Source organism: Podarcis muralis, chromosome 1 (assembly GCF_964188315.1).
Source record: "Podarcis muralis chromosome 1, rPodMur119.hap1.1, whole genome shotgun sequence".
NCBI lineage: Eukaryota > Metazoa > Chordata > Lepidosauria > Squamata > Lacertidae > Podarcis > Podarcis muralis.
In genome coordinates, this window is record NC_135655.1 from 118,975,526 (window position 1) to 119,001,194 (window position 25,669).

The 25,669-nt window shown below is 45.2% G+C and overlaps 1 protein-coding gene across 2 annotated transcripts in view; it reads right to left on the reverse strand.

Annotated features, from left to right (window-relative positions):
- Positions 1-25,669, reverse strand: part of COL5A2 (collagen type V alpha 2 chain) — a 170,176-nt gene that overhangs the window by 45,568 nt on the left and 98,939 nt on the right. For both annotated transcript variants that reach the window (XM_077917254.1, XM_077917251.1), the window contains 12 exons: positions 24,251-24,304; positions 18,356-18,409; positions 17,604-17,657; positions 16,598-16,642; positions 14,741-14,794; positions 14,297-14,341; positions 10,143-10,196; positions 5,457-5,555; positions 4,257-4,301; positions 3,223-3,321; positions 1,932-1,985; positions 604-711 (listed from right to left, as the gene is read on the reverse strand). In XM_077917254.1, the coding sequence (XP_077773380.1) occupies positions 604-711; positions 1,932-1,985; positions 3,223-3,321; positions 4,257-4,301; positions 5,457-5,555; positions 10,143-10,196; positions 14,297-14,341; positions 14,741-14,794; positions 16,598-16,642; positions 17,604-17,657; positions 18,356-18,409; positions 24,251-24,304 (765 nt within the window). The remainder of the gene's footprint in view (positions 1-603; positions 712-1,931; positions 1,986-3,222; positions 3,322-4,256; positions 4,302-5,456; positions 5,556-10,142; positions 10,197-14,296; positions 14,342-14,740; positions 14,795-16,597; positions 16,643-17,603; positions 17,658-18,355; positions 18,410-24,250; positions 24,305-25,669) is intronic.

Here is a 25,669-nt window from a genome sequence, read left to right on the forward strand (position 1 = left end):
AGTGTTATATGGTCTCGGCAGCCACTCCCAGTCACCAGTCTAGCTGCCTCGTTCTGGATTAGTTGCAGTTTCCGGATCACCCTCAAAGGTAGCCCCATATAGAGCGCATTGCAGTAGTCCAAGCAGGAGTTAACTAGAGCATGTTCCACTCTGGCAAGACAGTCTGCGGGCAGGTAGGGTCTCAGCCGGCGTACCAGGTGGAGCTGGTAGACAGCTGCCCTGGACACAGAATTGACCTGCGCCTCAATGGACAGCTGTGAGTCCAAAATGACTCCTATGCTGCGCACCTGGTCCTTCAGGGGCACAGTTACCCCATTCAGGACCAGGGAGTCCCCCACACCTGCCTGCCCCCTGCCCCCCCCCAAAAACAGTACTTCTGTCTTGTCAGGATTCAACCTCATTCTGTTAGCCACCATCCATCCTCCAACCACCTCCAGACACAGGACAGTCAAATTGTCAGTTATTGCAATTTTACCACAGTAGTTTATAAAATGTGGGTTTTATGCCTCGTGAACAAAAAGAAACCTGCCTGGAGCTTTTGAACAGAATCTAGGCAAAGCTACTTAGGTCTTTGTTTGCTTTTTAATTTGTTTCCTTCCTTACCCTTTCTCCCACAGGTCCAGGAGGGCCAACTGACCCTGGGTCGCCACGAGGACCTCTTTTCCCTTCTTCACCAACGGGGCCAATTGGACCCTGAGGGCCGTGTGGACCCTAGAGGAGAAGAAAAATCCATTTTAAAAAGATATGCAAGTACCCATGAGTCATTCATATAAGCAGGCACACAAAGACAAACATTCATTTCCAACACGACAGATAGCCATGGCTGTATGTTTAAAATGCTGTGTTTCCTTTTCCGTTTCAGCAGCAGAAGCTAATGTTTCATGAAGAAGGATGCCTGAATGGACTGCATTTCTATAATAATCCTTTACGGTTGTTTCCTTGCTTGCATAAATTCTAATGTTCCGGCAATTCTGGAACACAGGCCAAACAGCATTAGAGGGAATAAATTCTATAATTACTCATAATTCTATCATTACTAATTGTGTGCTATATTCATAAACCTTCCTTTCAGAACAAAATTGTGTTTCTGTATACACAAGCTAAATGAATAATGTGCATTTTCAAAATTCAGCTGTAAACACGGGAAGCAAATTCCTAAGCAACACAACAATCATTTATCTATGGAACGATTCTACCTACGTTCGGTTTGGAGGTTAACTTTGATAGTAAAGCAGTGATTCAGAGAATCTACATGCAACTGGCAGTGAATAGAATCAGGTAGGTAGCCACGTTGGTCTGACACAGTTGAAATAAATAAATAAAAATTAAAAAATTGTCGAGTACCACCTTCCAGGCCAACCAAGTTTGTTCTGGGTATAAGTTTCTTCAGATACCTGAAGTGTGCATGCACACAAAAGCTTATACACGAAAGCTTATACCTTAGTTGGTCTGGTAGGTGCAACTGGACAAGTGAATAGAATGTTAGGATTAGACCAGTGAGACAAGAGTTCAAATTCCTGATCACAATGACCACAAAGATCTCAGATGGTCTTGGTCAAGCCACTATCAACCAGTCAAACCAGGGACCGAACAACGGGAGCTCACTCTGTCATGGGGATTCAAACTGCCGACCTTCTGATCGGCAAGTCCGAGGCTCTGTGGTTTAACCCACAGCACCACCCACGTCCCTTCAGTACATGGAGTTAAATTATGAGGTGTGTTTTTAAATCTTGGAATCATTCACTTAAGCAGAGTAGGATTCCTGAAGCCCAAAAAATTCCCAAGGTCAAGGTTAACATTGTTTCTTCAAAGCCAACAGGTGCAACAGATTGTGCAATCAAGTCTGAAGTATGTTAGAGAGGGAAATGTGTTCTCTTGAAAGAGGAAAATCTAAGGATATAGCTCCTAGCAGATATGTTTGGAAGACTTACCGGTTCACCTTTAGGGCCTGCTTCTCCTTTGAAACCGGGCACACCAGGATCTCCCTGAAAGTAAATATCTGCCATTAAAACAGTAATCAGTGCCTCTGGGTTTGTCAAGCATGATAGGGATAACACTGACCGATGATAACATTTAATGTTAGAAAACATTGTGTTAGATTTCTTTTTCTTTTTTAAGGAAAGTCATTTAAATAAAATCACAATGATTTGTGTGAATTATTGGTAATTGGTTGGATTCTACTACAGTCCTGTCAACAGACGTTGTACATTGACTTCCACTTGTGTATTAGGGCTTCCCCCCTCTCCTCGCCATGTGTTCCCATCCAAAATTGTCTCAGGGGTGAGGAGAACCCTCAGAACAACCCGTAGGGCGAGGAGAAGAGGAATCATTTCTTCTGGCAAGCCAAAATGCTTGCACTGACTAAATTATCACCTTGGCTCGACGGTGGACTTCTCCAAACATCTGCTGATCTACTCCATATACCCTGTTCTCAATGGCACACTAGCAGTGACACTGTGGCTGAGACACCACTGTAGTAAATTGTATCATGTCTCTAATATTTTTCAGTTTAGTACCAGGATATAAATTATGGCTCATGTGCTATTTAACACCTGCACAAATGTATCTCAGTCGTTCTGTAGGGCAGACAAATTGCTGTTTTGTCAAATGTCTGGACGCTTGTACGAAATGTCTTTTACGAAAAGGAGGAGCCAGGAAAATAACGGGCAATTGTCAAGAGCCACCTAGACTGGAGCCAGCAACCTTTGTCTGTGAAAGGAGCCAGCAACCTTTGGGTGAAAGGTTCCTGAATTTCAGGAGCCCTTCCAATGCTACAATTCTACAGCTCTGTGTGCAGCTGCCTCCGTGTGGTGAATGACAGAACTCGCTTCTGGAAAGTAAAGTGTTCATGGTCAACCAGGCTGGTCAATGGTTCCTCTTGCATAGTAAGAGCTGTGAGAGATTGCCTGTTGAGAAGCAATGGTCTCCCTGGCCTTGATGTGTTTTGATGCATTGCTCCATTCAAATGCTCGGCTTCGTTCCTCAGCTTTGACACTTGACTTTGTTCCTCAGCTCCAAGTCCCTAGCACTACTTCTGGTTCCAGGTTCTGGCGCAGCCCTGGTAGGAATATGCCTAAGAATGATTGAAACGAACCTATCTCACTTGAATTGCCTCTCCATTTCATCGGTACTCAGTGATCATAGGCACTATAAGCTGGCAATAGCAACACCAGCACCCTGTAGAACATTGTACCATTTCCAATGTGAGGGGAACATCATTACCATTTGCCCTCTGATGCCAGGGGGACCTGTGCTGCCTTGTGGCCCTGGAGAACCAAGAGGACCTGGTGAGCCAGGTGGACCTGAAGTGCCTGGAGAGCCCTAGAAGACATATAAATATGGTTGACAACATATACATAAGGAAAGACATGCCATCATCATCATCATCTTATCACCACCTGGTTTTTGCAAGAGTAATAAAAAAAAAATTGTTATTTAGGGGAATTGAATTTGATTCTAAATTATATACCGGAAATGTGGGAGATTACAAGGGGTCAAAAAAATTGGATGTACTGTGCCATATTACAAGCAAAAAAACAACAACACAAAAAACTTGTTTTGATGAATTGGAAGAGCCGCAAAAAGGTTCCATTGAGTGCATGGATTGACAATATGGACAGACTAGCTACCTGTGGATGAATTGCATGTCGACGCAAATTAAGAATGCATAAATATGAAGAAATCTGGAAGGAATACTTAAGTGATAAGGTGGACAGTGGTGGGAAGTAGGGGGAGGAGAGGTGGGGAAATATTCTTAAAAAGGTGTAGTTATAGGTATATCAGTACTCAAATCTGAATTGTTAAATTGTGTTATTAGTGTTATTGTGGTTTTTGTTGTATGTGTTTTTTGTGGTTGTTGTTTGTATTGAAAAAACGATTAAATAAATTAAAAAAGCAGCTAAAAAAAATAAGGAAAGACATGCCACCACCACCATCATCATATCACCACCTGGTTTATGCCTGGTGCCTAAAGATATGGAATGAAGGCACCAGACAAAACTCCCTGGAGAGAGCATTCCAGAAACAGGGAGCCACTGCAGAAAGGGCCTGTTCTCATGTTGCCACCCTCCAGACGTCTCGTGGAGGAAGCACATGAAGAAGGGCCTCAGAAGATGATCTCAGGGTCCAGGTAGCCTCATATGGAGAGAGATGGCCCTTGAGCTACTGAAGTCCTGAGCCATTTAAGGCTTTCTTGGTCAAAAGCAGCACTTTGAATTGGGCCCAGAAACTATTTGGTTGTTTATATGATCACTTACCGATGGCCCTTTAGTACCTGGGGAACCATCCGTACCGGGGGAGCCCTAAATGGAGAGTAAGATATATCATCGTTAGCAACAAGCTTCAGCGTTCATCCACACCTTCTTTGAAAAACTGGCAGCAAGAGGAAAATGTGCAGATGTTACGTAGCTTAAACAATGGAAATTTCAGTATTTCTCAGACTGAGCACACCTCTGCAGCTGTAAATAAAATCAAAGGCAGTCAAGATTGATCTAATACTTTGTGGACACGTGTCATCTGTGTATCATAAGCTACTACCTTGTAGCCACACAAGACAGTGGTGTGCGTTAGCTGCAACCACCTTGGGCAGACCCCCACCATACCTTCAAAGTGCAGCCGTCTTGAGATATTTGCTGATGCGAATTAAGAATATTTAATATCCTTTTCATATCCAAATTCATTTAATTTGCTCATTTAATTATCTACTTTAAATATACACTCTTATGAAACCGCAGGTTATTACAATAATCCTGCCAATGTTTTTATCTCTTTGCAATTTATCTGTAAATATTCAACAAACCATTTCCATTCTTTTATATATAAAAAGTTTGCTATCTCGATTTCTTATTCTTCCGGTAAGTTTTGCCATTTCTGCATATTTCATAAGCTTTTGTATCCATTCTTCCGTTACTGGGACTCCCGCTTCTTTCTATTACAGATTATTAATTCTCTAGTGATCCATTTACTATGCTAGGGGGGCACCAACTTGGCTCCTGCAGATGCACATCTGCCTGCAGAGGACTTGCCCCACACCTGTGCCACTGAAATTAGACTTGAGAGAAGTGTTCTACTGCAAGCAATCTAACAGGTTGTGGGCTTTGAATGGTGCCCATGATAGCTTCTCCTCTTTGCAAATGTGTTCATGGGCCGAGAAAGGTCGGCAACCCCTGAACTATGCATTCAATTATACATCAGGGAAATTGTGGCCTGGCTGTCGCTGTGGTAGCGTGGCTGGAATTGTAGCTCACATTCCTGAATATACTTTCACATGGATGCACACATACAAATCCCTTTACATCAAAATCAAGATGTCAAAAAGAAATGTTCTAAAATAGGAAAATTCAGTGTGAGCCGCCACTTGCAATCGTGTAGTAGCAGAGATCAGACACAGTTCCACCACCGCAACAAAAATTAGGACTCATGAAATGCTCAGGTTATGAAAAGTCTGGTGAACTTACAGGAAGACCAAATGTTCCTGCAGGACCTGGCAGACCTGTTTCACCTCTTTGTCCCTGAGGACCTTCTGGACCACGTGCACCTGTTGGACCAGCTTCACCCTGAAAAAAAGGTGGGGGAGAAATGGATTGTTTCTGAATATTAACCACCACCATTAAGAGAAAGATGCTGGCAACGATTGACAGCTCTGGGATTAAACTGCAAAGAGAATATCATTGTAGCAGAGCAGCAGTCTAGTTGAAGTTCATGTGGTGGGACACAGCCATGAAACCACTCTCCTGAAACTGGTGTGGTTAGCGTAAAGGGGACCCCTGACCATTAGGTCCAGTCGTGGCCGACTCTGCATGACTAAGCCGCTTCTGGCGAACCAGAGCAGCACACGGAAACGCCGTTTACCTTCCCGCCGGAGCAGTACCTATTTATCTACTTGCACTTTGATGTGCTTTCGAACTGCTAGGTTGGCAGGAGCAGGGACTGAGCAATGGGAACTCACCCCGTCACGGGGATTCGAACTGCCGACCTTCTGATTGGCAAGTCCTATGCTCTGTGGTTTAACCCACAGCGCCACCCACGTCCTCAGCTGGTGTGGTTTCAGCCTGCCAGATGGGGATGGGGCAGGGCAGCGGTGAGTTTGAGGCCACAAGGACACACCCATGGAGCCAATTCCTTTTTTAAAAATCCAGTTTCCCCAACTTCCAGTTTTCCATGTATAATGCAGTGAACACTTCCAAATAAAGATGCTACAGAATCCATGTGATAGATGCACATTCATTAAAATAATATTCAAATCATGTTAAACGCTATAAACTTGCAAAAGACACATTGCATATGTTTGGTGAATCCCTTAATGCAATGGGAGATCATTCCATCAAAAGTGAGAATCTTAGCCAACACTTCTTTAAACAAAAAAGAACAAAAACCACATACTTGCTGCCTTTCGCCAAGTTCCTTCACATGCCGACATTGTTTCGGTCTGTCCCTATTCCCTGCTCCCGCCCATCCATTAAAAGGATTATTACTTAATCCCTTAAATTACTGCACTGACTAATGATTGTTTAGCGAGAACGGCCAACTGTAAATACAGCGCAAAACATCTGCTAGGCTGATTAGTCCTTGAGCTGTTTCTCTCCAAGGACATGGCGACCAGATGTTTGCGGTGATGAGATTTTAAGAACTTCAGGACAGAGAAATAGTTCAGCAGCTCAGCCTCCACCACTCCGCAGAGCGACGTCAGCAATGCTTTCTCTTTTGTGCGCACACAGTAAGGAAGAGGGGAAAGTACAGAAGGGTGCTAGGAAAGCAAAGAACTTTCTTCCCACTAAGAAGCCTTTACGGTCCAAGTAAGTATCTGTTAATCCCAGCTGGGGAAGGTGGCCAACCCCATTAGCATTGCCCAGTTTTACATTCCAGAACATGGGTGGCCAGGTGGAAAAAGAGGACAGGGCTTCTGAACCTTTAATAGTTCTGTAGAATAGGGAATTTGGGCAGGCATAGCTCATGTTGTGCCTTGATCAATCAAGGGTTGGCTCCACTGGTGCTTTTGCAACACACTAACCTCACCCAATGGGACGCGGGTGGCATGGGACGCAGGTGGCGCTGTGGGTTAAACCACAGAGCCTAGGACTTGCCGATCAGAAGGTCGGCGGTTCGAATCCCCGCGACGGGGTGAGCTCCTGTTGCTCGGTCCCAGCTCCTGCCAACCTAGCAGTTCGAAAGCACGTCAAAGTGCAAGTAGATAAACAGGTACCGCTCCAGCGGGAAGGTAAATGGTGTTTCCGTGCACTGCTCTGGTTCGCCAGAAGCGGCTTAGTCATGCTGGCCACATGACCCGGAAGCTGTACGCCGGCTCCCTCGGCCAATAAAGCCGGATGAGCGCCGCAACCCCAGAGTCGGTCACGACTGGACCTAATGGTCAGGGGTCCCTTTACCTAACCTCACTGCCACTTCACCCCTCCCATACGCTGTGTCCCATACGCAGCAGTGACACAGGTAGTCGGAGGCAGAGGCGTAGGAAAGGGAGTGCGGTGGGGGCGGACCACCCTGGGTGTCATTGCCGAGGGGGCTGACATTCGGTGCGCCATGCACCCGTGACTCCCAAGCCTACCCTGAGCCATTGGGGGAAGGGGGGATCCACGCTTCTTTGCCGGCGGCCATTGCCCCACGCTCCTAGGCTGCTGAAGGAGGCAGGCAGGGAGAAGATGGGAAGGAGGCAGGTGAGCAAACAAGCAAAGGGAGGAGGGAAGGAAAGAAGCAAAAGTTCCCTCAACTCAGGACCCAAACACTGGAACACACAGGGGGAGAGGTGGGTGTGAGAACAAAGCTGGGGGGGGGGTTAAGTGCTTATGCTCACAATGTTAAGTAAATACTGTGGTGCCCCGCAAGACGAATGCCTCGCAAGACGGAAAACCCACTAGACGAAAGGGTTTTCCGTTTTGGAGGTGCTTCACAAAACGAATTTCCTATGGGCTTGCTTCGCAAGACGAAAATGTCTTGCGAGTTCCTGCAGTGTTTTTTTCCTCCCCCCCCTTTTTCCCAAGCCGCTAAGCCGCTTAACAGCTGATCGCTAAGCCGCTTATCAGCTGATCCGCTAAGCCGCTTAACAGCTGATCCACTAAGCTGCTAAGCCGCTTATCAGTTGATCCGCTAAGCCCGCTAAGCCGCTAATAGCACTAATCCGTTAAGCCGCTAATGGGCTTGCTTCGCAAGGCGAAAAACCCGCAAGATGAAGAGAATTGTGGAACGGATTCTTTTCGTCTTGCGAGGCACCACTGTAAGCCAGAAAATAACACTTGCAAATGTAAGTATCTTATTTTTTCTTCTTTTAAAAAGTTCGATGTGGAGAGGTGACAAAACAAATTCTGCACCAGGTACCACCTGACCTTGCTACGCCTCTGGCCGGAGGTCTGGTGAGCACCACTGCCTTATTCCACTACCCACAACTGGTAGATCAGTTGTGAATAGGACAGGGGCACAAAAGTAAAATGTCACAGCAAATGTGATGTCACCACAATCGATAAGCACTCGGAATTTCCTTGGAATTCTCCATAGCAAGGAGAATTTCCCTAAAGTTCTCCTCTTTTGGTCAAGGGCTCAGGTTGGGCCGATAAAAACAGTGGCCCCATTTCTAGGCCCCATCTAGTCTGCACAACACACATGCATACACACACACATATAACATGCTTCTTTAAGGGGAAACAGGCGCTGAAATGAAATGAAAATTCAGAGCAACAAGTGCAAATAATGGCCCAACACAGACTAATTCAGTATATTTACATGCTTTTCCCAGTTAAAACTATTCAGAACATACAATCCATTGGGAAAGTGCCCCCCCTAAATACCCTTTGAAATAAAAATACAGTGGTAGGAACTTTCCCCAGGACTCTTCCTCAAACCACTTGCTTGCGCCTTTAGGCTATAAAGAACGCCAACTTTCCTATAGACCCAACATTCTTAAATACAAAGTTTAAAAGCACACTAGAAAAATAACCGTGAGAAAACTATAGCCTGCCAGTGAGGCCATATAAAAAAAAGAATTTAAAAAAAATGAAGTAATAAAGAAACTAGATCCAGCATTATTAAAAACTAATACTATCCTAGTGTTAAAGATAGGGGTGTGTTTTCACTATTATAATTCTTTCATCTAAATGGACCTCTCTTGTAGGTGGGTTTTTTAAAAAAGAAAAATGTTGAGCATGGGAGATGAGCTAACACCGACTTTGCATGAGAACAGGGCTGCTTTATGACACCATATAAATGAGGAAAACCTGGCTGTTTAGCTTTTCTGCAGTTCATTATTCTGTGGCACAGGAAGAGCCCCAGGTGCATTGCCAACTCCTGTTAAAATGAATTGCACTTCCAGCTGTTTCGGTTTCCTAAGGGATGCTGCAACCAGATCTATCCAGCTAAATAACACCACACTCACAACCTTAAAAAAGAAAAAAAACACGCAATGCGTATAGAAGCTTCGCTCAACAGCACACTTAAATCTCTTCTGTGACTTCGCTTCTTCATATTATTGTCGGATATGTTCATATGTATCACTTCAAACAGCCTGTGCCCATATTAACTTAGGCAGTAAAGCAGTCTTTGCTGTTCACACAGTTGCTTCAGCGAGGAGTTAATAAATGCAGGTTCTCTTTGTCTCCAGGCTAAGAAGGAAAGGAGGAGCTGATCCTTGTTCCCATACATAGGCCTGGTTCACAACACCACTTTAAGCTAAACCATGGCTTAGTGCTGGAGACTCCCAGAGAGGACATTGCAGCTGTTTTGCTCCTCCCTGACCATCCTGCTGCAAAACTGTGCGTGGTTTGACTTAGCATGTCATCCAAACCCAGGTTCACGGTTCAGCTCTCCCAAACTACAAGCCATTAGCCTTAGGACACACCTGGCCATAATTCATGGTTAGTTTGGAGAAAGCTAAACCACGAGCTCATGTTTGGATGACGCACTAAGACCAGGATCTAGCGACAAATGATGGATAAACTGATTGTTTCTACACCAAATAATCAAGCACGGCATGGTTGATTTTGAATCATTGGGGTTTACTCCTGAGTAAACTTTCTCAGAATTGGGGTGCCAGGGATATTTTATCTCCTTGTTCTGAAACAAAAATATGCATATTAGAAGATGCAGTACAGAAAAAGTGGAGAGGTATTTCCCTAACAGAATGGAACCAAAACAAGACTTACCTTCCTGCCAGGAATGCCTGGAAAACCTGGTGAACCAGCAATACCAAGGGGACCCTACAACAAGGAGATAGTAAACATAATTGAGCACATGTTCTCCTTATCATCTCTAGCAGACAACATGATGGTGGGGAAAAACATACTGGGCATTTAAAAGTCAGCCTAAAGTGGTAACTTGCACCAAAATGATTAGCTAACCACGTGTACCGCTTTTTCTTCTGGGAAAGGCTGGTTTTCCAATGATTATGCAGATTTTCCCAGTGAATTTACAATGTGATTGAACATGGCTGCTTGACCAACATGCAGCTGCCAACCCAAGCTCCACGAGGACATCCACCCAATGTCAATAAATGTTCTTCACAAGGAACGAGCAATCCCTGATAGATCTCTTAGGGCAGCAAACTACAACCAAGATATTTGAAAGTACTTTGTTGTTGTTTAGTCGTTTAGTCATGTCCGACTCTTTGTGACCCCATGGACCAAAGCACGCCAGGCACTTCTTTCTTCCACTGCCTCCCGCAGTTTGGTCAAACTCATGCTGGTAGCTTTGAGAACGCTATCCAACCATCTCGTCCTCTGTCGCCCCCTTCTCCTTGTGCCCTCCATCTTTCCCAACATCAGGGTCTTTTCCAGGGAGTCTTCTCTTCTCATGAGGTGGCCAAAGTATTGGAGCCTCAGCTTCAGGATCTGTCCTTCCAGTGAGCACTCAGGGCTGATTTCCTTCAGAATGGAGAGGTTTGATCTTCTTGCAGTCCATGGGACTCTCAAGAGTCTCATCCAGCACCATAATTCAAAAGCATCAATTCTTCGGCGGTCAGCCTTCTTTATGGTCCAGCTTTCACTTCCATACATCACTACTGGGAAAACCATAGCTTTTACTATACGGACCTTTGTTGGCAAGGTGATGTCTCTACATTGTAAGTACTAGGCGAGTCCTTTTCAGCATTCAGTTCAATGAATATTCACTTTCTGGGGAGAAAATGAATTATGAATGGGAGACATATTGACATTAAATATGTCTACGCCAGGCAAAATCTAAAAATCTAAATAGGGCAATATCTTTATTAGCAGCAAAGAAAAAATTGCAAAGAAGTGAGCAAGTTTTTTTAGTCATCAGAGCTCTCCATTGAGTTGGATGCCCACGAAACAAAATGTGTGTGAGTGTGTGGAGGGAATGTTACAGCCATTTATTGCAGCTGGTGTCCGATTGGAATTAGGCCCTCAGCTGCTATGCATGCAGCATTAGTAAACCAGGCATCTTTGGCCTAAGCAGCTGCTGGCTTGGGTGTGTTGACACTGTACATGTAATGGATGAGAGCCCACACTCCTTGTATAGACACCAGCAGCCTGGGACACTGTGAGTCATTTTTTCTTACACCTCTGCCATCATGTTCTAACAGAGTCTTATTGTCGTAGCTTCACATGTTGAGAAAATTAAGCACAGGTCAGTCCTGGGATTGGTATTCGATCTGTCAAATCTTCAAAGCTGAAAGCTTGTTCCATAAATATGCAATCTGATATTGGGAGAATCTGGTTTACTGTGATCCAGAAATACTTGGCTGAAATGAGCATTGCGGGCTGAGCCATGGTGAACTTCGCAACAGATAAATGTTAGTACAAAACTCAAAAGAAAATGATAAAATGCTCAGCTTTGTTGGGAAGGTGAGCCAAGTTTCATGTTCAAGGTCTGTAAGGCACATGGAATCATTCCATCAAAATAAAACAACAGCAAAAGCATGATGTTCTGCAGAATGAACCATCATGGATCAAATGTCATAGGACTATACATCTCCTCTGTTTAGAATGAAATGAATTTTCATATTCATCAGCAGTATCAAGTGTCACCCCTGCATGTGTGAACTGCTACCCAGATCTCCTAATTTAGTACAGTCCACCCAGAAAGTAATATACTGAGACAATCGCAGTGTCTATGGTTGCTATTCTCGCAGAAAAGTTATTTTCCATCATCTTAGGGAGACTTGGATATTTCTCTGTCATGTTCTTCCACAGAATTAACCAATATTTTCTGGCTTGATATATAGTGGAAAAAATGCTAAAGGCTTCTGGAGTGCTTTTTGTTTCTTTGGCTATGCTGAAGAGATAGATTGTCTAGACAAGCTCTGGGTAGCAGCACACAGCGGCCATAAACATTTACCACCACTTCAAAATGTTCACTGCTCCCCAGTGATTTCCTTTACTTTCCTTTTTGCTGGCTTGGCACCTTCTGGAAGAACAAGAGGCACTCACACACTGTAAAATAATGCTTTGTTATAAAGGACGCTTCTCCTGGCAATCTCAGTAAGTAGTATGATTTGTTCCAGAAATTAATTCATGATGAGAGCATCATTTGCCATGAAGCCTTGTACTGAATTTTCTTAAAGCATCACTACAACAGCTCAACATGCATATAGATAAACAGTGAACCCAGTTCCCCAAATGTCAGCCCTTACATACAAATGAGGAAGGCATCAGCAGGGTTGGGGGGGAACCCAAGGTTTGTGGAAGCACAAAAATAAACACCCGAAGAGAGAAAACCCTGAAACAACTCAATGGGAACTGAGCGGGTTCAGTAGCCACAAAAGGCTGGCTGAAATATAACATGTCAAAACTTAGACTGTGTATACACTATGCCTTTAAAGCACAAGCACACATACACACAGCAAAGGATTCTGGGCACTGTAGTTTGTTAAGGATTGCTGGGGAATGTAACTCTGTGAGAGGTGAACTAGAATTCCCAGGATTCTTTGGGGGGGAGTGCTTCAAATGTGCTTTAAAAGTACAGCAGCACTCCCAGTTATCTGCTGCAACACTATTATCAGAATTGGATCTAGCCATTTTGGACTGGAAACAAATTGCACAGGCCATTTTGAATCTATGTGTTGACAAGAAGGCCGCTCCGCTTGCCAGCAGGGAGGTGTTGCGCACTGGCCACGGGCTCTCCCCATGCACAGCGTCAGAGGGGATTCCTGGCAACGTCATACACCTGCCCAACCAATCTGGTCAGCCAGGGGGCGTGACTGGCTGAATTTAAGCAGCCATGTGGCCAGGAATTGCCCTCTTGGTTTCCTGCTTCACGGATTGCCCGCCCTCTTTTCAGGCGTTCGTCATATTGGCCTTGCTATGGACCTCGGTTGGTCGCCTGTCGAGGGGACCTTGTAGCAATTGTCACAACTTTGTAAGGTCTGGCAGTTAGGCATTGGTAAAACCTGGTTCTGGGGAGGGGAGGTGTGGCCATCACCTGCCCTCCATTTTAAGGGTATTCCGTTAAAGGGATCCAGGGGTGTGGATCTCGTCCGAAGCCTGGGTAGGGGCTAGGGCCAGGCCATGACCTCATTGGGGACCCTGGGGGAGCTCTCAGTTGATATACATCAACAGGGCTCCCCCTACTGGTGGTTGACCCTTACTGGACTTCCTGCATGGTGGGCAGGAGTCAGATATTGTCAGTTCAATTCCAATGCCTAAGCCAATACCACTCACATTCTGTAACCAATAAAGTTGTGGCCTTAATTCGCCCATTAACCTAAAATACTGTGTCCATGTGTTTGATTATTCAACAAATTGGGGAGCTTGGGGCCTTGATGTGCAATAATTGCTTGCTGCTTCCATGATGAGCCCTTTATGGATTTATGGGAAGGCTCCATTTTTAGCAAATCAGATTGTATTAGAATGAATGATAAATACTTTTTGGTCTTCTGTCCGGAAACTCAATCAGAATCGTGGACCTTAACTCGTGGTGATCAAACCTGGTAGCAAGTGGGGCTCAAGCCAAGCACCAAGTAAAGATAATGCCATTCTACTGAACAAGAAAGCACATGTGGTCATGTGCCCTGATGTGGCATTGCCTGATAAGAAGCAGGCAGGAGAACAGTTCTGGAGAGGCAGGGGCAAGTGCAGGTCTACCTGACCCTACATCATTCCCCATCCTACGGGCCCGTGCACTCATGTCAAGGCACACCAAAAAACAGCTGCTGTCTGTAACGCTCAGGCCTTAGCTGGAAGCTAATTTTCCAGAACACATTGTGAAATAGGTTGACAGTGAACAGTGGTGTGATCCAAATGAGTCATGTTCAGTTCTCATTTGAATGAAATGGGACCAGATTGAAAACAACTTGGGTGGAGTGGGGGGCGAAGAAAGATGGACAAGAGGTGCTGCTTACCATTGGCCCCGGCTTCCCTGGCATACCATGAGAACCACGAGCCCCCTAAGTAGAAAACAAAAACAAGAAAAATGAAGGTTAGGAAAGCTTGGGAGAAACCTAAGAGGAATACGATGGTGGCTCGAGGACAAAACCCATAACAGCAGGTATAGGGCAATAGGAGGAAATAAGAGTGGGGGCAATTCCAATGTAAACTTTACACACACACACACACACACACACACACACACACACACACCTTTAATTTTTTCACTTATGGGAGTCCACTATTCAGCCAAACCAATATATTGTGGTCACCACTAGGACCATAGATGCCAGCTCTATGGGACAGGGCTGACCCCCCCCCCCCCCCACACACACACCTTGAGGAGCTGGGACTCATTGGACCTCACTGCAGAGCACCCCGCTGGGATCTGTTGGGGTTATTCCATTACAACTACTTACTGGAACTCCCTGTGGTCCAATTCGTCCTCGTTCTCCTGCCATTCCTCGAGGACCCTGCAACCAGCAAAAGAGGGAGTGAAAAAAACATTCTAGCGAGCCAAAGTTAAGCGGAGATACAACTTCACTGCAAACAGTGTGCAATCATGTTCTACAACAGTCGTCACAGGTGAAACAACCTACGTGATATATGGGTTTTTTCTGGATCACGTGCTATCTGTTTTACTCTATTTTATTACTTAATGTGTTTCATCTGCTTAAGGTTTTAAGGCACAACAACAGAAACAGCATTAAAATATTAAACAACAGAAAGCCATAAGAGTGATAAAGAGTATAGTATCTAGCAGGTAACATTACAGATCCATTCCTAGGCAGGATATATTAGGTTTCCAAGGTCAGGCAAGACAATCCCGTTCACCTAGCTATAATAATGGGTTTATTAATGACTACAATAATGAAAACGAACCTCTAAGTCCAGGTAGACATACAGAAAGGGTTGTTACATCCCACCCCTGTTTAAGTAAGGAAGAGAATAATCACTCCCAAAAGATATTGAAGCCTACAATCCTAATCGCATTTTCCTTGGAGTAAGCCCCAGTGAATTCAATAGGATTTGTTTCTGAGTAGACGTGGTTAGGCTTGCAGCCTTCATGCCTAAGATCTGAAGTGGCTTTGATCTGAGATGGTATTCTGCTAAGATTTTCCATACCTTATTGTCCTACTCTCTGACTGCTGGAGGTTTTCTTCACCTCCACCTGGTAGCCACTTTATCAGGCTGAAAGTGATAATATTTACTCACTAAGATAACTTCCCTTTCTTTTGGCTTCAGGTATCATGGCTAGAAATATCAGTCTGGATGTGCTTACATGCTTGAATAAGAGTTACTGGTATGAGCAAGTTTTGCTGAGTAATGTAAATTGTCAGGCTTCGGGGAATCAGCTTCCTCCCCCCGTGGCAGCAGATAAGCAGAACTAAGGAAAAGGAGTCTTCTTACCAGTTAGAAACTTTAATAATCACAGCAAGGGAACAAAGAACCCATCTCCTAAAATGGCGGTGCTCCCAATTAAGGATTCCACTCCCTTACGTCCCTATTAATCTACGTCACCCCTAAGTCTTGTAATCTGAGCTTGTACCCTCTGTGCTTTCTGTGCTTTCTTTTCTGCCACTTTCTGAGCTCTTCTTGACCTTGGGGAGAGCAGAGGAATGCTTTCCAGAGACAGTGAATCTGTTAACTCTCTCTCTCCCCCAGTGTTTCTTCTCCTAGCTGTTCCCCATCCAGTATTTCCCAGCTTCTGCCTTCTGAACTATGTCCCTCTGCAAACCACTGTTCCAAATCTATACTGTCCTCCTGCTCCTTGGAAGATTCAGGATCCAGATCAGGAGCAGAGGGAGGCTCCCACCATTCCTCCTCAGTGCAGCCCTCCTCAACATGGTCCCTGACATAAATACAGTTGGGGAACCTCTGGTCCTCCAGATGTTACTGTGCTGCTAAGTGCACAACAGAGAATGATAATAGCTCTGAATTTTTATCCATGGAGGGGCATGGGACGAGGAGAAGCAGTCCCACCCAATCTATCCCCAGTGTGTTCAGCTGACACACAATTCTCCCCACAACTGAGGACATTAAGACATCACTCCTAAACATATTTACTTGGGGGGGGGGGGGAGAGAGATTGAACTCATTTTAGTAAACATGCATAAGAACTGCAGAGTCAAACAACATTAGAGAAGATTGATCAAAGTAACTACGTTATTTCTTCAGCACATGGACTGGATCCATGCTTGCCACGATATCACAACAGTAAAGCATTCAGGGTGGCAGGAGAAACAGGAATCATAAATAATACAAATGGCACTCACCATAGGGCCTGGTGGACCCATCTGACCCGATGGACCAAGTTCCCCCTATAAATTCACAGAAAACACATATGCAAAAGTTAGGAATATTTAAATTGCCTCGGATAATAACCTCATCGTGCCATTTTGTACTATGTTATGCATAAATGCAGCACTGTTACTTATGGGTAGACCTTGGTTTATATACTACCAGAAGCACACTCATCTTTAAACACCCTGAGAGCATAATTTTGCTTCTCTGAAGCATGCATTTGCTTTGTCCCTTTAACCTCTACTGTTGAGAGGAAAACCATTGTCCCATGCAGCTGTCCCCCTAACAACGGCATCATATGAAGAAAGCAATTTGCATTCCAAGTACCATAAAGCTACAGTAGTGGATTCTGCAACAGGCGGGTCCAAATGAGGCATTTGGTTTCAGAATCCCTGTGCTGGAAGCCTTTTTGGGAGAGCTGGGCCAGATCTACCCACTGGAAGATGCTAAAGAAAACCTCCCTCATGAGTCAAGGAGAGTCTTCTGGTACTGATAAAGAAGTAATGGGTAACTCATTACATCGGAGAACTATATCTTACACTATATTTTGCTGTTTTTCTTCAGGTGTGTAATTTCAAGGGGAAACGGTAAACCAAAGATTAAGGATGGCCTACACTTCACAATCGCCAGAAGAAAGCCACTTGATGCCACTCCATACGGGCCCCACGAAACATAGGTAGAGCGGTTTATACTCTGAATTGCCACACAATGGCTGAAGAGCTTCAGCACTACTGCCAGCTCTGTTTGTAGTGTCACAGGGTGGAGCAATTCACACAGCTGCTCTATGCATTATGGTGCTGAAGTAAGGCAACCATTGCAAGAAGCTTCCGCTGTCACCAAATGCAACATAGCTTCCTCTAATGAGGCTCATTAATCAAAATCCTGCCCCTAGTTATCCTATGCATGAGATCTGATCATTTCAAATTCCTGACAACAGAAACAAGCCATTTCCCTGTAAAACTAAAAACAAACCATTACCTTAGATCCAGTAGCTCCCATTTCACCCTTAGGGCCTTCGAGTCCTTTATGTCCCTATGACATATATACAAGAATATTTAATTTTTAATACTCAAAGAAGAATAGTTCATCACACACACACACACACACACACACACACACTATGTGCCTGGTTGACCACAGGGCAGGGAGACACAGGAGGCATGGAATGTAGTTAGCTTTATTTAACAGAAAATAACAACACAGTAGAGTCTTCTGGCTTGCTGAAACTGACCACCAGCTCTGCCCTTCTCCCTACAGCCTTTTACTCTGGATCCCTCCTAAGCAGACAAAGGCTACGGTGATGGGATGGGCTTCTGCTTTGGGTCTGTCTGGTCCATTGCTCAGCCATGTGCAGCACTCTCCTTGAGCAGGGTGTCAGATGGGGAGAAGGGCCAGCAGGACTGGGACTGTCCTGCTGTTGGGTAGCAAGGGCAACTTGCTCCTCTCTGTCTGAATCTGTGCTCACACTGTGACTTTCAACCTCTAGCCCTATCCTGGAAGGGCCTACTTCTTCTGACACCCCCCCCCCCCCTTGATCGCTCAAACCCCTTGCTTCTAGAACCTCCCAGCTCATCCCTGCTCTTCAGTGTCCCACCACCAGGACGACCTAAGTCGTCATCTTCTGTCTTCTCCCTGGTGGGCTCTTGGGTGGGTGGCTACCACCACTCTTCCTTATCCAGCCGGTCCCTGATACTAAAATTGAACAGGAAAGCAGACATGGTCACACTTACCCTATGGCCCTTTAAACCTGGAAGGCCAGGAGCACCAGGAAAACCGCGAGCACCCTGAAACAAAGAGAAACATCTCATAGTTACATAGGTGGTGTATATACTAAGTCAGACCATTGGCCCATGTAGCTCAGTATTGTTTGCTCTGATTGGTTAGCAGCTCTCAAGGGTTTCTTGACAGCAGTTTTGCCCAGCGCTACTTGGGACCATTCTACGTGCAAAGGATGTGTTCCACCAAGGAGCTATGGCCCAAAAGATGTATCCCATTTATCCTCACAATGAGCATGTGAGGCGGGTTAGGTTGAGAGACAGTAAGCACTCCATGGTCTTAGCAGGGATTTGAACCCTGGCCTCCTAGGCCCTAGTCTACACATCTACGTTCACACAACATGCAAGCCTGGTGTAGGGAAGGGGTGAGCAGACTTCAGGCTCTTCCGAGAACTACTGTGCTTTTCAGTAAAACCCACCAACCACCACCAGATGCAAAAGACATAGGAGTTAGACTTCGAGAACAGAGTGCCTCTGAGCATACGGTGAGCCTAGGTGTTTGTTTTCAGTAGCAAAACTAAGCTGAACTCACAGTCCTTTGACACAAAAGTGGACCTGGTTAGCTCTCTTCGCTTCAGCAGCCTAATTTAGGTGAGGGAAGTCATTCTGTGGTTGTTAAACATTTGGGAGTCATGAAACCTTTGCCAATCTACTGCAAATCAATAGTTTTGGCATCTTCCTCCTCCCTACATGTCAGCAGCCTTTGACATGGTCGATCACGAACTCCTGGACCACCGCCTTGCCGACGTGGGGATCCAGGGCACAGTCCTTCAATGGCTGCGCTCGTTTCTCTCTGGTCGGGGACAGAGGGTGGCGCTTGGGGGGGAATTGTCATCGCGTCACTCCTTGGTGTGTGGAGTGCCTCAGGGTGCGATTCTCTCCCCAATGCTTTTTAACATCTTTATGCGCCCCCTCGCCCAGCTTGTCCGGAGTTTTGGGCTGGGTTGCCATCAGTATGCTGATGACACCCAACTCTATCTGTTGATGGATGGCCATCCTGACTCGGCCCCAGACACACTGACCAGATGTTTGGAAGCTGTGGCTGGATGGTTACGTGGGAGCCGGTTGAAGTTAAATCCTTCGAAGACAGAGGTCCTCTGGCTGGGGAGGGACAATATGGGATCGAGGGGGCAACTCCCATCTCTTGCGGGGGTGCAATTAGTGCCAGCACCGTCCGCTAAGAGTTTGGGTGTAATCTTCGATACCTCCCTCTCTATGGAGGCGCAGATTACAGCTATAACAAAGGCGGCATTTTTTCATCTCCACCAAGCTAAGCAGTTGGCCCCTTATCTCTCTCGCCCTGATCTAGCCACTGTGATCCATGCGACGGTCACCTCCAGACTGGATTATTGTAACTCGCTCTACGTGGGGCTGCCCTTGAAACTGACCCAGAAACTCCAGCGGGTGCAGAATGCCGCGGCGAGACTCCTTATGGGGTCTTCGCTGCGAGATCACATTCATCCGGTACTATACCAGCTGCACTGGCTCCCGGTGGAGTACAGGATCAGGTTTAAGGTGCTGGTTTTAACCTTTAAAGCCCTATATGGCCTAGGACCCTCGTACCTACGGGACCGCCTCTCCTGGTATGCCCCACAGAGAAACCTACGGTCTGCAAATAACAACATCCTCAAGGTCCCAGGCCTCAGAGAGGTTAGGCTGGCCTCAACTAGAGCCAGGGCCTTCTCGGCTGCGGCTCCAATCTGGTGGAATGCTCTGTCACAAGAGACTAGGGCCCTGCGGGACCTGACATCTTTTCGCAGGGCCTGCAAGACAGAGTTGTTCCACCAGGCCTTTGGTCAGGGCGCAGCCTGACTCCCTCCTCTGGCAACCTGCACAGAATTTTGCCTAATCGGTTGCCAACAATTTGATTTTAATTAATTTTATAATGAAATGTTTTTAGAATGTTTTTAGAATTTGACTGTTTGACTATTTGACTGTTGTTAGCCGCCCTGAGCCCGGCTTCGGCTGGGGAGGGCGGGATATAAATAAAATTTATTATTATTATTATTATTACTGAATTGTAAGAAAACGAGCTCAAGGAGGTTCAGGCAGGGCCACACCCTGAGCTAGCTGAAAGGCATAAGACTGGCAGGTGGGGACTTCTTGAGAGCAGACCAAGTTTACTGGGGCTGTGTCCTATTTGCTCTAGCCGCTGCTGAGGTTCAGAGTCCTTTTACATGCATGGAAACAAAACAGCTAGAATGCTTACTGAATTATTTTACACAAGAGAGGTAGACTTTTCATTACCAAAATGAAAGAGATATACGACTACTCTTTAATTAAACAAATCTAGTGGGAAATCATTTTGAGGACTACAGACCCAAAAGCAATTTTTTCTTTTACATGACAGCTGTTAAACCTCTGTCCTGCACCAAAAAAAGACACCATTGAAGAAGCGAAGATGCCCCTCCATGCTTCTTCCATCTAACTTCTTGTGTCATCTACTGAACAATTTTTTTATTATTCATTAAATGATCACAGATCTAAAAACCCATTTCTTTTGATTTGCTTTTACCGATAATAAATATATGGTTGTTGTTTCCTTTATTTATGGTTTTATGGCATATCTTCATTTCTTTAAATGAACTTCTATATTATGATGTAGCTCAACAGCGCCACCTAGAGTGTGTGGAATTTCACACCCTCACAGTGAATCCTGAATAGATGGTCATCCACTGTTTTATTCTTGAACACACATCAAGTTACGCTTTTTTCCACAAAGGCTGGCTTTAGACATTCAAGTGCAATGTCATTAAGAAGGTAGTAAAAGGTAAAGGGACCACTGACCATTAGGTCCAGTCGTGGCCGACTCTGGGGTTGTGGTGCTCATCTCGCTTTATTGGCCGAGGGAGCCGGCGTACAGCTTCCGGGTCATGTGGCCAGCATGACTAAGCCGCTTCTGGCGAACCAGAGCAGCGCACGGAAACGCCGTTTACCTTCCCGCTGGAGCGGTACCTATTTATCTACTTGCACTTTGAAGTGCTTTCGAAATGCTAGGTTGGCAGGAGCAGGGTCCGAGCAATGGGAGCTCACCCCGTCATGGGGATTCGAACCGCCGACCTTCCGATCAGCAAGTCCTAGGCTCTGTGGTTTAACCCACAGCGCCACCCGTGTCCTAAGAAGGTAGACCTACTCTCTAAGTTGATTTCTGATTGATCACAGAGACTATTGACATCAGAGATGAAGTGTATCTCACGAATGGGGCAAACAACCACCCATTACCATTAAGGAGCTGGCATGAACTGATCTCAGGTTCTTGTAAATATGTGAAGCTTCACCCCCTGTCTTTGCCTCCTGGAACCAACCAGCGAGGTGCTCTCTCTCATAACCTCTCTTCTGCAAAGAACTTTACACATGCTCCAAAACCCAAGATGCTGCTCAAGCAGGTAGGTAAAGGTAAAAGGTAAAGGACCCCTGGATGGTTAAGTCCAGTCAAATTTGACTATGGGGTGTGGGGCTCATCTCGCTTCAGGCCGAGGGAGACGGCGTTTGTCCGCAGACAATTTTTCCAGGTCATGTGGCCAGCATGACTAAACTGCTTCTGGCACAACAGGACACCATGACGGAAGCCAGAGTGCACTGAAAACACCATTCACCTTCCCACCACAGTGGTACCTATTTATCTACTTGCGCTGGTATGGTTTTGAACTGCTAGGTTGGCAGGAGCTTGGACAGAGCAACAGGAGCTCACACCGTCGCGGGGATTTGAACTGCTAACCTTCTGATCGGCAAGCCCAAGAGCCTCAGTGGTTTAGACCACAGCACCACCTGCGTCCCTACTCAAGCAGGTAACACATTACTACCTACATTAAACTGATTTCACTGGTTTTATTTACAAGCCTATGGATGTAATTTTTGCCTGCCCCCTTTCCTTCTCTTTTCAAATGATTTTTTTTAATACTTTTTATACTTTTATACTTTTTTTATACTTTTGGGTCATTTGAAATAATTGTTTCTCACTAAAACCTTCCACATGTTCTAAGGACAGCATAATTAGGGAGCCGGTATTCTGCAGTTATTTCACAAGATCTGGAGAAATTTATCTCAGCTTCACCTATAAAAACATAGGTATGAAAACATACAGAGTTAGACCTTTAGGCCATCTAGTTCAGTATTGTCTACACTTATAAAATATAAAATATAAAATAAATATAAATTTATAAAATTAAATTCCCTCCATTTAATCTGCCTTACTTTAATTTGGTTTATTGTTGTATGACAAATGAGCTGAAAATTGCAAAGTGCTGAAATGCTACTCTAATGTTGAATATTACATCTACAATTAAACTTATTAATTGGTTCAATGGGTAGCAGATGACTTTATGCCCTGGGAGGGGAGTCTGTGGAGGGAATAGGGTTCAAAGAGGAGGCAAGGTTTAAAGGCAGCTGACACATTTATAGAAATTACGACTGCAATGCACGCTTGAACTTTTTTGTAGTAGAGAAACTAAGTTTAGGCTAGGATGTAATGCAGAATTAACTTTTCATTGTTTATGAGGGTTTTTAAAAAATGAAACACTTCCAAGGGAAACCTAAGTGATGGTTTCAGGGAAAAGAAAAGAAAATCGCAGGGAGTAAAGTAATTGCGCAGCTGGCGAAAATCAGTGCTCTACAATGTCCTGTGATTGCCTATTGGTTCCCCACAGAGTTGAACTCATTGCTTTCAAAGGTGTGGGGAGCAGGTTTCTTCTTAAGAGGTGCCCTCTCCCCCTATGCAATAGTGGCCAAAAAAAAAACCAATCTACAGAGTCACTCACACAGAAATGGCATGACTTCAAAAGGTGCTTAGCTTTTTCTGTTCACTTCTCCCCTGAGGAGAACATACAGCTTGGCCATTTTTACAGATGGTTGGTGCAGATTTGGATATGTTATCAGTCATTAAGCTCTTCAAAAGAATAAGTCCTTTTTATGAAATTCCTATTGATTTGCTCTGGTAGTGGTGAATATATGAATAATATGGTAAAGGTACCCCTGCCCGTATGGGCCAGTCTTGCCAGACTCTAGGGTTGTGCGCCCATCTCACTCTAGAGGCCGGGAGCCAGCGCTGTCCGCAGACACTTCCGGGTCACGTGGCCAGCGTGACAAGCTGCATCTGGCGAGCCAGCGCAGCACACGGAAACGCCGTTTACCTTCCCGCTAGTAAGCGGTCCCTATTTATCTACTTGCACCCGGGGGTGCTTTCGAACTGCTAGGTTGGCAGGCGCTGGGACCGAGCAACAGGAGCGCACCCCGCTGCGGGGATTCGAACCGCTGACCTGACGATCGGCAAGTCCTAGGCACTGAGGGTTTACCCACAGCGCCACCCGCACACACACACACACACACACACATTGTGTGTGTGTAAATATATACCGTATTTTTTGCTCTATAAGACTCACTTTTTCCCTCCTATAAAGTAAGGGGAAATGTTGTGTGCGTCTTATGGAGCGAATGCAGGCTGCACAGCTATCCCAGAAGCCAGAACAGCAAGAGGGATTGCTGCTTTCACTGCACAGCAATCCCTCTTGCTGTTCTGGCTTCTGAGATTCAGAATATTTTTTTTCTTGTTTTCCTCCTCCAAAAACTAGGTGCGTCTTGTGGTCTGGTGCATCTTATAGAGCAAAAAATACAGTATATCTGGTTGAGTGTTGTTTTAGGAAGCCTTAGTATACAACTGCCAGCAAAGCTTTTCATATATAAATTCTATGGTAACTCAAAAACATGTTTGGAATCATCAGTGTTTCCCATAATGTAAAGTGGTGTGTAGGGTTTTGCTAAGCAAAACAAAACATGGTGTAAGTCTACTAGGAGTCTACTATCCTGGGAGTTTAGGCACCAGGACTTTCTATGAATAAATGCTCATGAACATACTGGAGATCCTGGAAATCCAACTTCTCCGGGTTGTCCTGATCTGCCAGCTTCACCCTAAGAAGAGCAAACAGATAAAAAAAAAGTTCAGATTTATTTTGCAATCCATCGGTAACATTCACACATACAGAACAACTATATATGCAAACAAGGGAGCTTATATAATTCAATGTGACATTGTTAAATATCTATATCTGAATATTTATTTCTTTTTCCCCAAAAAACATTTTTCAAGTTTTTTTTTTGGTTTTGTTTTTGTTTAACCAATATATGAATGTCAGCTTAACGTAGCACAACTTTTTGGGTGACAAGACAAACAGAAGACACATAACAAATAAACAGCTCATTAGCGCTTTCTTATGCCACTCGAGGGGCCTAAATAAATATTAGTAGTAAAGTGATTAGCAGTCATGAAGTGGGTTTGGTTTGGTTTTTTAAACCAACACCAGGTGCTGAGGGGGTGGGGATTGTCATTAGCCTTCCCTCCCCGGCCTGGGTTAAAAACACCTTTCTCTGCACTATGATTAGCATTTCAAGGGGGAAACTCTCATTGACCTGTATAAACTGAGCACTCCTACATTCCTTTCAGTCTGTCATGCTGCAAACAGAAGGTGTCTCTCAAGTTTCTGCTTGCAGCTGGATAGAAACCTTTATTACAGGCGTGGCGAACCTACCATGTGCAGGTCAGTCTTAGTCTGCCAAGGGGGTCCAGTTTTGGCTGTAATGCCATTTTGCCCAAACCACACTGACCTGCCAATCAGCTGGTGCAGGGTTTTTTTTTTTTGTTTGTTTGTTGTTGTTTTTTTTGCATACATTGGCTGCAAGAGCAAGTTCTTCCTTGAGCATGCAAAATACAGGCTTCTTTCTCCTCCTTCTCTCAACTTTTGGGAAGGGCAGATTTCGGGCAGTGCAAGCCGTGTGGTTGCACTGGGCATGCAGCCAAGGAGGGTGGCATCTCAGAGCCCATTAAGTGCTTGTTTGGCTTCAGGAAAGTGGTGTGAGGACTCTGACAGGGTCCTAGTATCCTCCTGAGAGCCAGTGTGGTGTAGTGCTTAAGAGCGGTAGTCTCGTAATCTGGGGAACCGGGTTCGTGTCCCCGCTCCTCCACATGCAGCTGCTGGGTGACCTTGGGCCAGTCACACTTCTTTGAAGTCTCTCAGCCCCACTCACCTCACAGTGTGTTTGTTGTGGGGGAGGAAGGGAAAGGAGAATGTTAGCCGCTTTGAGACTCCTTTGGGTAGTGATAAAGTGGGATATCAAATCCAAACTCCTCCTCCTCCTCCTCTTCTTCTACTTCTTCTTCTTCTTCTTCTTCCTTCCTTCCTTCCTTCCTTCCTTCCTCCTTCCCAAAGCTGGGCAAGTGCTTACCGGGCTTTGGAAAAGAGGAAGGGCTCTAGGGCCCTGCCAGAGCCTCACGCCTCC